Source organism: Salarias fasciatus, chromosome 20, assembly GCF_902148845.1.
Source record: "Salarias fasciatus chromosome 20, fSalaFa1.1, whole genome shotgun sequence".
In the NCBI taxonomy this organism is placed as follows: Eukaryota; Metazoa; Chordata; class Actinopteri; order Blenniiformes; family Blenniidae; genus Salarias; species Salarias fasciatus.
Window position 1 is genome coordinate 16,686,849 of NC_043764.1, and position 15,060 is coordinate 16,701,908.

At 44.8% G+C, this 15,060-nt stretch overlaps 1 protein-coding gene across 2 annotated transcripts in view; it reads left to right on the forward strand.

The window, feature by feature from the left end:
- Positions 1 to 15,060, forward strand: part of nkain4 (sodium/potassium transporting ATPase interacting 4) — a 42,839-nt gene that overhangs the window by 1,840 nt on the left and 25,939 nt on the right. For both annotated transcript variants that reach the window (XM_030117772.1, XM_030117771.1), the window contains exons 2-3: positions 13,675 to 13,812; positions 14,971 to 15,051. In XM_030117772.1, the coding sequence (XP_029973632.1) occupies positions 13,675 to 13,812; positions 14,971 to 15,051 (219 nt within the window). The remainder of the gene's footprint in view (positions 1 to 13,674; positions 13,813 to 14,970; positions 15,052 to 15,060) is intronic.

Here is a 15,060-nt window from a genome sequence, read left to right on the forward strand (position 1 = left end):
TCCCTCGGCGGCGTTTCTGGATGACCTGACGCTTCCTGTCCAGGGGAGGCACGCGCACCCCCTCGCTGATGAGTTTAACCTGCAGAGAGGGGTTGCATTAAACCCTGCGTGACCTTTCCAGAGGTCGCTGGGTTGTGTGTGTATTTATGCGCGAGTGTCTGCTCATATTAATAAACATGTGTGTGTGTGGAGCAGCACGACGGACCCCCGCTCTCCCCTGGCTGAAACCTATGCATTGACAATGAGCCGGGTTATTCCCAGTCCATTACGGGGTAAAACTACCATTAACAAAACAACGCGCCCTGCTCCTCAGATGTAAAAATAGCCCCTGTGAACCGCTGCGTGTGCTAATTAGCCAGGCAGAGTGCTTTGATCAAACCTCTTTTGGCATCTCGGCCATCCCCTAATTGAATTGTGGTGCGCTCTCCTCATCAACAGGCCGAGCAATGGGACTCATCTCTCTGGGACAGAAGGCAACAGATAATGAGCCGGTATTGATCGGAGCGCCTCCTTCTCCCTCTTTCCTTTGCAGTCTAACTATTCCAGACAGTGAGGCTGGATGTCAGAAGCCCGACCGGCCCCAGAGAATAGCGAGTGCTGGCAGGAAGCCCCGTCTGCGTAATGATTTGTTTGTTCTCCCAGACACGGGCAAGCTCGTTTTTTTTTTTTTTCTGTCTCAACGGGTCGCTTGTTTGAGGAGTTGACCTGATGCTGACCTGGCGTGGATGATTTTTTTTTTTCATAGGCCTGGTATACAGGAGCCAGTCTAGATGCATTGTGTGTGTCAGCAACTGGCCGTGACCAAGACATTGTCCTCAGTGGAGGACTGATGGCGGCTGATAGATGAAGAAGGCCTCCTTTGTGGTCGTGGCGGTTTTTGTCAGGGAGGGTCAGATAGGCAGACACGTATAATCACGCTGAACAAGGGTAATGAAGTCAAAGGAGAACGTTGACCCTGGAAATCTCTGGCCGTAATTGTTCTGGCAGCACTGACCTCACACACACTCGAGCACTATTTCATGCGGCCGTCTCCGCGCTCAGACACACCCACAGCCGCAGCTGCGCCCTCTGAACTGTGAGTTATAGGTCCGATGCTTGGTAAAGATTACAGCCTCTGTATAAGTGGAGGATGTGCAGTTTTGACAAAAGGGAAGAGCTGGAAGGTGTTTCATTCGATCGCAGACGTAGAGAACGAAAATCAGCGGTGTGTGAGGGAGCGGTTTGATTTGAGGACACACTCCCGTCACTGCAGCAGCCATCAGCACAGACGCAAGAGAAACCTGCAGGTTTCGCCTCATCTTCACCTTTAAAAACTACCAGCCAGACTGCCCAGAAGCAATATGTGAGTGTGTGTGTGTGTGTGTGTGTGTGTGTGTGTGTGTGTTTAATATCTTGCGTCACACGACTGCCCACTTTTCTGCTTTACGCGTTTGATGACAGAATAAACTAACTTTGTAGTGAAGGCTTCAGAGAACAAGACCGAGTTCAACCAAAGTGCTTCCAAGAAAGTTTCAGCAAGAAAGCGGAGCGCCATATCCTGAAGAGTTTTATCTCTGAAGGCGCGACGTTATCCCTTGGCAGGCGTCACATCATCTCCTACATATTACAAAGGATTTCGGGCTTTTTTTTTTTTTTCAATCCTAGTTTCCTCTGGTCCCTCATTTCCTCTATTAGAGCACTAAAATTCAAATTTCCTGTTTAATATTCATGAGTTTAGAGTTGTTGGATGAGTGTCAACCTACTGATTCTACTGCCCCAACAATACACACACACGCACACACACACACACTGTCTTGGCCCTCAGCTTTGATATTAATGCGTCACACAGCTGTAATTAAGAATAATTACAGCAGCTGGAGTGAATTGCACGACCATAAAGCTGTGTCTGCTATCAGGCCGCCACACCAGGCTGTGAGGGTTACTGCTACCATGAAAAGAAAATACTCGAGCCCTGCCGGTTCCCAGGTGAGGAGATGCGTCGAAATCTGGTAACCGGAGAAATCTAAAAGCTGTTGTTGGCAAAAGCTCGACTGTGTCAATTAAAGCAATTACAGACGCTACAGACATCTGCTCGGTGCCCGGTGTGGCGGGTGTTTTGTAGAGAGCGCGTGTGTAACTTCTTTAGAGCGCCTGTGTGAACTTACAGTCGCGTGTGATCAATGATAATGAACTGGATTTCCTCGGCACTGCCAGGTTGATGGAGGAGGCCGTCTGGCAGGGATCGAACGGACAGTCACAGCTTCTTTATCTGCCGCTCTGAGCCCGCTATTAAGTTTTCACAAGCCTTGTCTGAACCCTGATTCATATCACTGTGGGTACAAACACATTCTTTTTTTTTTTCCTCAATATTTGTTTTGGCTTGCACAGATGGGGACGGACTAAGATAGCATCCCTATCTGAATTACCCATGCAGAAACAAAGCGTGGTGTCTGTGTGTGCTAGACACAGCTTGCAAAACAGAGATTGGACTCCCCATAAACTAAGTTTAGTCCATGAATACTAATGTTGCTGTTGGCCACCTGGTGTCATTTATTTTCCTGCTTACTGGAAATGTTTGACTTGTGCTAATTGAAACTTAAACTTCAAAGAGAGTTACGCATTACCACAAAAGTTCTACAAATGAATGATGGATACATAGAATACTGGACCACAACGCTATTCAGTTGTGTTCTATATTTAAATTTGCATTTGCACACTTTGGCATGCGTCAGCAGCGTGCCGATGAGCCCGGCCATTTGGCCGAGAGGAAGGTGGAGGCAGTTAGCGACAAAGTGTCAGCTGTTTGGAGGCATTTCACACCGGGAAGTTAAACCTCATGGCGCATTACGAATAAAACACTCATCCCAGTCACACTTCATCAAACACTGCTATCAGCTCGGTGTTTCCTGTCAGTTCTTTCTGATTGCGTTGTATCGTATCACTCTCATATCTCAGACTGGAGCTTCAGTGTGTATCGTAACCTGTGCACTCGGGTTTCCTTGTAGAAACACAGCAGAGCTGTGTGTTCTAGCTTTTTACTTTCCCTCATCCCTATCCTCAGCCCACTCCCGGTTTTCTCCCACCCCTCGAAGGCAGGTTGGAATATGTTTGAATTATTGATCACTGTGTGATTTATCAACGGTGCCGGAGTCACTGGAGATTTGGGGGAGATACAGATAGAAGGATGAAGAGAAACGTGGGGTGGGTGGGTGGATTTAGTGCTGTGACCTCTTATTTTGGGGCAATTACGAGCACGACCCCAGGGACCCGAGAGCTCTCTGTTTCCCTTTCCTTTTCCAGTCCCTTTCATTTCTTTCCTCCCTTTCTCTCTTTTCTGGTGCAGCGTTTCCACAGAAACCCTGATGTATACAATAAGACGCCTGCAGGTATTAAAAAGCTGCCAGTCAAAAGGAGACATTGAAATGTCTGATGAAAATCCGTGTCGCGCGCTTCCCGGAGAGATGAGGGCAGACATGAGGCTGGGAAGGCGGGGATCAGCTCACATCCTGTTCTCAGGACAACTGTCACTCCAGATATAGCTGGGCTCACATATATAGCCTTTAACCTCACCACACGATCGACCCGCCCAAAACGCAGCATAGCAATCAGCCCGATGCCGCCGAGCCGTCTGTTTGCCGCTGATTTCATCTTACAATATTTTTGGCTGTGCGCGCAGATCAACACAGTCTTGGTGATAACTGAGGTTGCGACCTCGCCTTTTCTCTTTTCAACCTTTCCCCAGAGTTGAGCGTCATTGCCCATGCTATGTGCATGTTGGTTTATAATAATATGTGCGTTCATGAAAATCCCATCTCCTTTTTTTTGTCCCCGGTGGCCCCTTTTACAACTGTTCGCCATTTTAATGTCTTCAATTTAACAGGCCATTAATTATGTGGTTATAGTGAAAACCTTGGGCCCCGGCGAATGCGAGCGGGTGCGCGTACGCATCCACGCACGGGCGCGCGTCAGCGTGTCTGTGGGTGTTCCACATCAGTGACATTGCAATATTAGGCTATAATGGAGATAAAACTCAAACTATTTGCGAGCCCATTTCTCTCTTTCCATTCCAGCGGTTCCAGCGGTGTCATTTGTTATGGTGTGGCATGGAATAAATTGCTTTGGGAGCTCCACAGCTGGGATGACTATCTTGACAGCTCCAACACAGCGGAGTGGCTGCGATGCATATTCATCTCACTCACGTTTCCCCTCCCACTTTTTGACATTCAGTCCTTGTTCGACAAGCAGTTGATGACTTAACGGATGTTTTTCCTCTAATTGTCGTGATCAAATGGGTGGACACAGCGATGCACGCTGCATAACTTTCTCTGGAGTGGGTGAAATATGAAGAGTGATGGTGTTATGATGAAAAGAGCAACATTAGTGACTCAATTATGGAAAGTAGGGCTGGAGGGTGAAAGCTGCTGGCAGCTGTTTGCCGTTCTTGACTGCATGTTTTTGATGAAAATTTTCTCCGTCGCAGCTAAATTGCCTACTTGTTAATTGGGGCAAAACCTAAACAGCTTTTTGTTAAATCTGGGACATGATGAAGCAGAAATGGAGAGAGGAGTGACTGGTTTCAGCTCCTCTTGTTGTGTTTTTAATCTGTCGATTTTTGCTCTCTAACAGCTGCTTATCTATGTGTGTGTTTGTGTGTGTTCTTTTGTGTTTTGTTGATTGTAGACAATCACACTTGAATGTTGCCTGATGGAATTAGTTTCCACATGTTTGTATGTGGCGCAGTGTAACCACCAACTCCTGCTTTCTGTGCAACGCGAAGCAAACCTGAAGTTTGGAGCCACAACAGAAAAGACACAAACTCTCCTGCTGACGTTAATCCGCTGGAATTGAGTCAGAATGTCCAACACTGCTGCATTTTTTTATCTCGATAATGTCGCAAACTTTCAATTAACCTCTAATGATTTAACATTTGCCGCCACCTCTACGGGTAAAGTTATTGGCCGAAGGCAAAGTGGCGGCAGAACCGATAAGAGAGGGGGAGGAAGATGGAGCGATATGAATATTTTAAGTCACATGAGCCATGTGGGGAAGGTTGCTTAGTGTCCCTGTTTACATATTTAGGTGAATGTCTCGCTAAGTCATTGTTTATTTTCGAGCAGACCCAATTCATTCAGTAATCTCTGATAGTGAAACAGTCAGGTCAGACGTTGCCAAGTTTAATTTTGTTAATATATAATCAACGCTGAAAGCTGCCACAGACACAGCATGAAGAGAATCACAGCGAAGAACGTCTTCAATTATTACTAATTAAGAATTTAATACTCATAATACAATTCGTCTCCTTCATCAAGACACTGTCGGGGTGTGATTTGATCTGATTGAAGAAGTAAACAGCTCATCATGTTGTTCTCAGGTTTTGTTTTGTTTCTTTTAGATGTTTGTTCATGACTTGACTGGCAGGATGCCGTCTGTGCTCCTGCAGGACCGTGTGTCAGGGAGAGTGATCAGCAGCACCGTAGCCCTCAGAGGACCGTCCCCTCTCCCTTTCTCTTCATCCTCTACACCACAGACAAAAGCCATCTGTTTTCTGAAGCGGCTGGGGTCCTTCAACATCTGCCGCACTGTGCTGGCAGTGTTGTGTGAGTGTGTGGTGGTGAGATCCATCCTCTGAGCTGTTGCATGCTGGGACAGGAGATTGATCCTGTACAGGTGGACTCAGAGAGGACGGTCTGGTCCAAACTGAGGTCCATCCTGAACAAAGTCTCTCACCCCCTGCATGACAGCAGATGGAGCATCTCCAGCAACAGACTCAAACCACCAAAGTTCACGGCAGAGATCCTTTATGTGGCAATAAGATTCGATTCCTCCTCCTTATAAATAGTGTTTATTGTGTTTTTCTGTTAATTTCATTCTTTTGTGCTTTTTTCAGTCACTGCTTAGCCCTGTATATATTAATATTTAATATTACTTATTTAACTTTATCCTGTTGTATTAATATTGAAAACTTCCACGTTATTTATTCTGTGTTCTTTTATGTGTGGACTAGCTATGCTACAAGAATTTCCCTCTGGGATTAATGAAGTGTTTCTGTTCTATCTATCTGATTCTATTTCTTCTCAGCTTCAGTGACTTTACATCAATTTGAGAAGCAAATAGAGAAAAGGAAACAGGAAATATCACAAATGAAACAAGTTGAAAAAAGGCAATGCAGTAATTAATAAATAAATTCAGTAATCAGTTATGTCTTTTAATGTAATGATTGACAGCTTTACTCTCCACTTATCCAAAAGAAAAAAAAAAATCAAAGGAAGAAAGTCATGTTGGGAAAAATCACCTTCCACTTGTTTACCAGTTTATTCTGATTGGTCCAAATTCTCCTGCTCATCCAACAGAAATCGATGAACTTTTGTTTCATCTGCTCATGTCTTTATACTCTATTTAACATTATCAGGTGACAAAAATAGCTTTGGAAGATTTAAGTTGCTCAAGCTAAATGTAAGCTTAGCGTTCTAATTTTTCATTCAGTGTCTGAAAAGAGCGAAAGGTGAAGTACAAACGACATTATCTGTACCGAGTGTCTGAATGCAGGATGTTCCTGAAATGTACCTGTTCTCCGTCTCTGTGTAAATGGGAAAAACACGACTTTTCTGAAACGCAGGATGTGCATTACTGTCGCACTCATCAGTGAATTTCCTTTTTTTTTTTTTAATGCACAATATTGTTCTTGATAGCTTTGCATCGATTCAGTTGAATTCTAGTGTTTCTGTTACCTGAGGACAGTCAGTGATAACATCCATCTGCAGCCTTTCCAGCACTGGAAGGGAATAATTGACAGTGAAGCAAGTAAACAGGCGCCAACAAATTAAAGTGAGGCGGAGAAACTGGAGAGCAGATAGGGGGATAGAAGGGAAGATCGGATAGACCAGACGGTACGAGGTCTGAACGTGAGCTTACACTGAGACCACAGCGCTGCGTTCGGCCCAACCGATTAAACTCGGCTGCACTCAGTTACACTGAGCTGAAGAGGATTGTTGACTCCCGTCCAGAGGATGTTTAAAGGCCTGATCCCAAAGCAGCTGTGACAGAGAGAACATTACATCTCACACACGCCACAAAAGTGAAAAGTTTAAAGTAGTTTGTTGGAGTCCGGAGGGAGGGTTTGTTCAAAGCGATGGCTTATATGGTGTTTCTTTCACTGGCCCAGATTTGTGCGTTCCCAATAGCAATGGCAGATTAGCATGTTATTAGCGCTAAGAGCTCTTAAAGCCTAACATATTTCATCTTAAATAAAGAGCTATTTGAGTCATATAAGCTTTAAATGGCCACTTCATCAACAAAGCAGAGCCTCCACCGGCACTTACCTCGGCCGCAGTTTAGCACCGCCACCCCAAAGCGAGCGGCACTTAAAGGGACAAGGCGGCGTGTGTTTCACTGTTAGGACCATATTTCAAACGGAGTAGAAGAAAGTGGCTTATGGAAGCACCCTGCCTGTTAATCCCTGTCTTAACTCTGCTCGACCAGGCACCACCAAGGGCTATCTATCTATCCAGCTCTCCATGTGCCCGATGAAAGCCACACACATGCGCGCACGCTGAGACTGGCACCATTAGTTATACTGTTACACAAGCACCGGGCAGGCAGCACAGTATAATAACTTCACCCAGACAAGAGGGGAAAAATTGGATTGGAGAAAGTTCGAGAGAAGTACTTTACTGCCTGCTGGGAGTCGGGGTAGAAAACAAGCCTGTGCAAAGCGTGGCACATTAAAAGCAGCCAGCCAGCCACTGCTGCTCTCTGCTGTTGTCGTTCTCTTTATTTTTCTCTCTGAATAGACTATTTTAGCATTCCCTTGAAGAAACAAGAGCTCTGTGAGCCTTTTTTATCAAAGCTGATGCTGGGTCTTTGTATTCAAAAGAAGAAGACGCTTTAACTTTGTTAGACCAGACATCATATCATTTTTGCATGAGGCCGATCTGTGGTGTTGTGGTCAGTGCTGGTCTGGCTGGAGTTTGCATGTTCTCACTATGCATACAGGTTTTTCTTCTGATGCTCTCCTTTGCCTAAAGGTTCTGCTCACACACCGGCGATCTACCGGTTTTAAAAACAATTGGTGTACACATGGAAACACCAGAATCTTTGAAATCGCTGTGGCTTGCATCTCAGGTCAACACAAGGTGCCGTGCGTTCGGTAATAAAACCCCCTGCAACGCATGGACAATGAAAACATGAAGCTCCTTTCAACTGTCTTTCTACTTCTTATCAGCCGACTTTATATCTGCTGTATGTAAAAAACCCATCATCACTCATCGCAGATGATGGTGTATTAAATTTACACAGTGGAGTTTTCCACTCCTCTTTTTTTTCTTTTGCAAAACTATAAATTGTGACTCCAGTGCATATTTGCATCAGAACAAATTGTGTTTTCTCGTTTACTAGTTAAGGAAATGTTGCACTGTTAAACTGTCATTTTCATTTATTCAAAATGCTGTTTTCATGCAAACGATCAGCTAAGACATGATGAAAGTTGGAAAAGTGATCCTGAATTAAACAAAATGCTGTTTGGGCTTCAGAAATTGTCCTAATTCAGATGGAAGTTGGTCCCCCAACACATCACAAAGAGAGCATGATTTTATTTATTTATTTATTTTTTTATTTAGAGAATTTTTGCTTTTATTTTGATTTATTTTCAATTGTCACACTTTTATTTTGTTCATTTTGTGTTTTTTTTTGTAATCACGTAGACAGCACTGTCAGGTTATTGTAGTTCATCTGTTGAGTCTGTAAATAAATAACATAATCCTAATCCCAGTATCCTCCAGGAATTAGCAAAACAAAGCAAGAAAATGAGAAGAGGTTGAAGTCTTTAGGCCCAGACTCCGAAATCTACCCCCCACCCCACCCCACAATCCAATTGGTAAGAAAAAAATGCCAAAACAAGAGTCTCAAACGATCAGATTTTGTGCCACTGGAAGATTTTCCACATCTTCCAAGTTCAGCGAGTCCTGCGCTGTCAGATGTGTGCAATACGACCTGAGGGTGGATGTTAGTGCCCATATTAATACCACAGATTCACAGTACTGGAGTTACTGAACTTATATCACTTTCTGAGTGGGAAATTTTGCAGAAAAAAAAAGAGAGAGAAAAAATGACTGTAAGGCAATGAAAGAGAAGCATGAATCAGAGATGACTGGCTTTCGTAATGTGCCAGGTTTCACTCTGACTTGTCTGTCTTTATTCCCAGTGAGTCCCAGCAGGCAGTAAAGTGCCCGTTAGAGGGCAGGACACGCATGAAACAGTGCTCATCATTTGGATACTGAATTACAAATTGCCCCTGTGAGCCTTGTTTTGTCGGGCGAGGCTTTATTGGGTAATGTCTCTCTCTCAACTAAAATCAACCCACTTGTGAAATTTTGAGACAAATAACTGAGAGATAAAGGAAAACGTAGGAGCTGTTTTCAGTTCATCCCTCCGCTTCTCTGGGTGTGAGTCAGAGTTGTTCGCCTGTACTCAGAGGAGACCGACTCATGCAGCCTTAAGTCATACAGATTAACACACACACACACACACACGTATCCTGATGACAGCACCAGCAACATGTTATCAGAGGACATTTCACAGAGGACACACACATAGAAGCACTGGTGTGATTTATTGTATCTGCAGGCGAAAGCTGTGGGAATAAGGCAGGGGAGGTCACCAGTCACCTCTGTTCTCTCTGTTCTCATGAGGTCCATCAGGCCGTCGCTCCCCGTCTCACCACAGCCCCTCATCCAGGAATACGTCCTCCGTCCGCGTCTTTATCTCGTGGCGTTGCAGTCCGTTTGGTAATCAAACGACTGTCCACGCAGCCTGCCACATGTTTCTGTCTGAACACGGAATGTTTTCCGTACATTTCGGACGCTTATCTGGAGCACACACACACCCGTCTTAATTAGCTCTCAAACCATTCGGATCAAACGTTTTCTCTCGCTCAGACATCTTCGCTCTGATCCTCTCGTCTCCGCGATGAGCTGCTTACTTCCCCGGCTTCTTCTTCTTCTTCTTCTTCTTCTTCTTCTTCTTCTTCTTCTTCTTCATCACGGCATGTGAAAAGGTGACTGCCGAGATGATTGAAATGTTTTGGGGCTTTGATATTCACTGTTATCGTTTTTAGAAAGGGAGGACTTCGAAAATCGTCTGTTTTCTCTCTGTAGCTGTTTGATATTTTGTCCACGCATCCAGAGACTGAGTGTACCAAAAAAACAGCAGGATTGAGGTCTGTGATCCTAATCTGGAATCCGGTGGCTGAGGCACAGAGTAAATGACGTTTGGAGAGAGCTAGAAATAGAGATTAAGTGAGAGTGAAACGAGAGGGCCAAGGATGGGCTGCAGCTGATGTTTGAGGGGGCTCGGTGCATCCTGCTGCCATCCCCATCCCCTAATTGCTCAGTATTTATGGTGGGAGGAGTGGTATGTGTGGGCAACATGCTACTCACTCCGCACAGACACACAGCCCAAACCAAAATACACACTAAGAGATTCCGTCACCCTACAGGGAGTCATTTGCGCTCGCAGGAGGTCGGTGGGAGGCTTTTACGGGCCGTTATGCAGCCAGCTCTCTATTCCTGGAAGAGCGTCGGTATCTTTTGATCAAATTCCACCCCACTCTCCAGTAACCTGCTTCCTATGAGTTGTGGGCTAATTGTGCCACATGGGTTTTTGTGCGATTGTGTGTGTGTGTGTGTGTGTGTGTTTGTGTGTGTGTGTGTGTGTGTGTGTGTGGCCACGAGCCTCTCTCTCCTTGATTGATTGTTGTCATCTCGGTGGATTATTGAGTTAGCCGCATACGTGATGGGCTTACTGCAGCATTGTAGATGAGAGAACATGTGTGTATGCGTACACACGCACACACACAGGCGGCAACACAAATGCCAAGCATGAATTCATGGCTTTGTAATGATCACGTCACAAAATAAAATAGGTGTGCCGTACAGATGAAGTCTCATATTAATTAGTTTGTCTGTGATCTTGTCCTGACACTACAATAGTATTTCCAAATGGTTAAGTAGGGAAGACAAAAAAGTGTAATTTATTAACATGTCACAAATTCAACATTCATGTTAAAGATGTTCACAAAGAATCCGAAGCTCACAGTGAAGGTTTTGTTTATTGTTAGATGTACAAAATAATAGGTTACGCCACAAACATCTTCATCTTTTTATGCTTTATTGGGAAAATTGTACCCAGTTCACCCACATAAAGCCCTGAAGGCTTTTGCATTTATGGAGCCAAATAGAATAAAAGCTGTTTAATGGGGTGGCTTTTCTTTCCTTCCACCAGGATCACCAGAGGACACACAGCTTCTAACTATTTCCAGAGTTGTTTTTATTCCAGTTGTTTCCTTCTCTTTGCCCCAAGTCAGATTATAGTTACGATCCAGTGTAGATAAAAAAACAGCATATGAGTACCTGAAGAATCTCTGTGGAAGAAGTCTGCAGTATCTCAATGTATTTATTATCATATTAGAGAGGTCTACTTCACTGAGAGCTGTAGACAAATAATAGATTAAAAAGCTCACAGCAGGAAACAGCATGGATTGGCTCAGTGCATGTTTAAGTTTTTAGTGAGTATCAGATTCTGACACATTTCTTTAGATGTGGGTGTTCATTGAAATGGGGTTGCAGTTAACTTCAGAGGGAATACCAGAGGTGTGTCATTCTCAGCCTCAGTGGAATCACGCTTTAATTTATTTAATCAAGTATTGCATTTTATACAGGCAGAGATACAGCCGAGCAGTTCAAAATAAATAAATCTTAACTGTGGAGAAACTAGAGCAGCAAACCGAGAGTCAGTCGAGTCTCCTCCTGGTGACACATTAGAGAAGTCTTCACCTGGACTTTGATGGACCCCGGTTCGAATCTCTTTGTGAAATAAAGGCAATCCAGGCCAAGAGGACTAGTTATCACCATCATGATCATAATCCTGACAGAGAGCAAATATAGTGATGAAAAGACTGCATTTAGTGATCGAGCTCGAGCTCAGCAGTGAGTTCACAAAAGGTGTCAAGCCTGTAAATGCAACACCCAGGTGAACCGCAGCATGCCGGCATCTCATTCCTGCATCAGTTCTATTGAGCTCTTTCACCCAGAGCTGATCAGAAGATGTATGGTTCTTTTCCTCTTGGCCTTTCTCCTTCACACAACTCATTAGAAGCGAGAAGACTCTATAGATTCCTGTTAAGATGTGCCATTTGTGATATATCCTTACATTTTTTCTCCTCTCTGTCATAATTCTTGAAGTTTTCCATAGTTTTCTGCCCATCTATCTCCATTTGGTTCCTCCGACATGTTTTCCTCCTGCCTCCCCCGTGGTAAAAGGCTTTATGCTTCAGTCTCAGAGATACTTCCTGATAATGGTGTGATAAAGCTTGGTGCACGACGTTCACCTCGCCATTGTTGCTTCACATCCGACCTCTGGAGTTCTTGCTCTCGCACTTCTGGAAAGTCTTCATTTTTAATTATCACTCAGAATTTTGATCATCTCCCAGCCCTGCCTGTCACAATGTCTCATCGAGTTGCTGGTAACATTTCCATTACATTAGGAGGCACAGCCACCGCTGTGCATTGTGTGTGTGTGTGTGTGTGTGTGTGTGTGTGCGTGTGTGTGTGTGTGTCTGCATGGATGTGCTCATGGTGTGTTCCTATCATTGCGGTAGAAGCGAGATTTCCTCCTTCCTCATCCATCTTCAACGCGCTTGGCTGTAAATGACATGTCAACACACAGCGAAACACATCGTTGCTTCAGACACACACACACACACACACACACACACACACACACACACACACACACACACACACACACACACACACACACACACACACACTGGGAATGGAATTGAATTGGCAATGGAATTTTAATTAAAGGGTTCACACTGCCGCCCTGCATTCCCCACAAATGGCATGCTAATTGAGTTGATGCAAATAGGAATTCACAGTCCTGAAGGTTCAAACTGCTTTGTGTGAAACATTTAAAGCAACAGAAGCCAAAAAACTAAACAAAGGACGGTAAAGAAACAAAAGATTGGGAGTGTATCTTGTGAATTACGGTTAAATAAAAAGGATATCAATATTAATTTAAGCCTTGTGTATGAAGAAGCAGCCTGAAACCGTTAGTGAGGAGCCAGTGAAAACTGGGATTTCTTTTCTCATTGTGAAGGGTTTAACTGTGTGTGTGTGTGTGTGTGTGTGTGTGTGTGTGCATGCTGTTTGTGAGCCTGTGTTGTAATAAGTGTCTGAGCTCACCGCGATGGTATTATTAAGAAAGGCCCTCACCTCCCATAAAGTTCCCAGATCATTCTCCTTCCTGGCAGCCGCTGGCAGGGCGGCTGGAAATAGTGAGCTCCTCTTTATCCCAGCAGGGGATGAATCGATAAATCTGTCGTTGTTTATTTTGTAAAACTCTCCGTCTTCACCTTTGGGGCACTCCCACCATCAGAGGCTAAACACTCGAGCTGCCCGTGTTGAGTGGTTCAATACAGTCAGCTACAATGTGAAGATATATTGTCTTCTCCGAAGTGGTGAAAGTTGACATCAACAAGTGGTATTTGTAATGGCCACAGATTTCAGTGCTCTTTCTTCATATCGCAGCCGTGATTTCAGCAGAAATGCATCAAGTGGAAACTCCCAGCAGGTTGCCGTTGGAAAAGACATCGTGTTCATCTGATAAAATCTGACATTTTCCCTTCCTGCCTTCCAGGTTTTGGCTTTAGAAAGGCAGGTCTTTGACTTCCTCGGGTACCAGTGGGCCCCCATCCTTGCCAACTTCTTCCACATCATCATCGTCATCCTCGGCCTCTTCGGCACCATCCAGTACCGGCCCCGATACATCATCGTGGTGAGTAACTCAAATTGCGTTTGACTTGCAGATCCCTTGGAACTGTGCACAGCCTGCCACTTAATCCTGCTGCGGTTCGTCGAGGAGTGTCACATCAGTTTGCATTAGCTCTCACATACTGTAGATCAAACATGTCGATGCCTTTTCTGTGCCGCACTCTTTTGTGCATTGTGCGACACCCTTAAATCACTCTAATCCCTTGGTAATTAGGCCTAATTAAAAGGGGTGGGATGTTGGGAGGGGGGGAGATGGGGGAGGCACTAAGAAGCTCATCAGATTTATATTTGGCTCCAAGTTTTTGGACAGAGAAGGTCATTCTTTCACGCACAATGCAAAGCATGTGCTGCCTGTTGTTCTCCGCTCGGTTAAAAAGTCCCACTACGACGGTCCGTGAATGTGCTTTGATTCAATTCAGTTTTTATTTGACACCATAACCCTCATCTGAGGCATTAAAAGCCTATTTTGAGCGGCATTAGCGCAGGCACAGATGGTAATGCTAATGACAGGAAAAGATTGAGGGGGGAGCGAGAAAGAGGTAAAGAGAGGAAGAGAGATGTGAGTAAATAAAGAGAGACGAGGGAGATAAAGAAGGATAAACAGGAGCCGCCGTGGATGAGATGTGGAAACAGGAAGCAGGAAGCGACGGGAGGAGAGGAGGGAAGGGAAGTCGGAGCGACTGTTACCTGTTGAGCAGAAAGCAGCGGGCTTTCATGACACGACTTGCGCGTTTTTACTGCTCTTCCTCCGACGTTTTTAAACAGACGGGTCGGAGTGAGTCAGAGGATTTCACAACCTTCCGTCTGATGAGTGTCACCGGCTGCCTCCGACTACCTCCCTGCATCTGTCAGCAGCTGTCTGGCTGTACAGTGTAATCAATGGAGGAGTCATGAACTCCAGTCGGCCTCAGACGTTTAAAAACCTGCAGCTCCCTCGGGGCTCAAATAAACTTCCTGAACCTTAATGGCAGCTTTTAAAAAGTGAAGTCTTACATACAAATGTTTTTTTTTTTTTTTTTTGTGAGAATGTTTGCATGCGGGGGCGGGAGGCCGCTCGCCACCGGCTTTAGAGCCTATTCACTAACTGCGGCTTTTTAATCAGTGTGGCTGTCGTGTTTTGTTGAGGTTTCCTGTGCGGCTAATCGGTGTGTTTGCCCTTCAGTACACAGTGTGGGCCGCTCTCTGGGTAGCCTGGAACGTCTTCATCATCTGCTTCTACCTGGATGTAGGAGGCCTGTCCAAGGTGAGACTT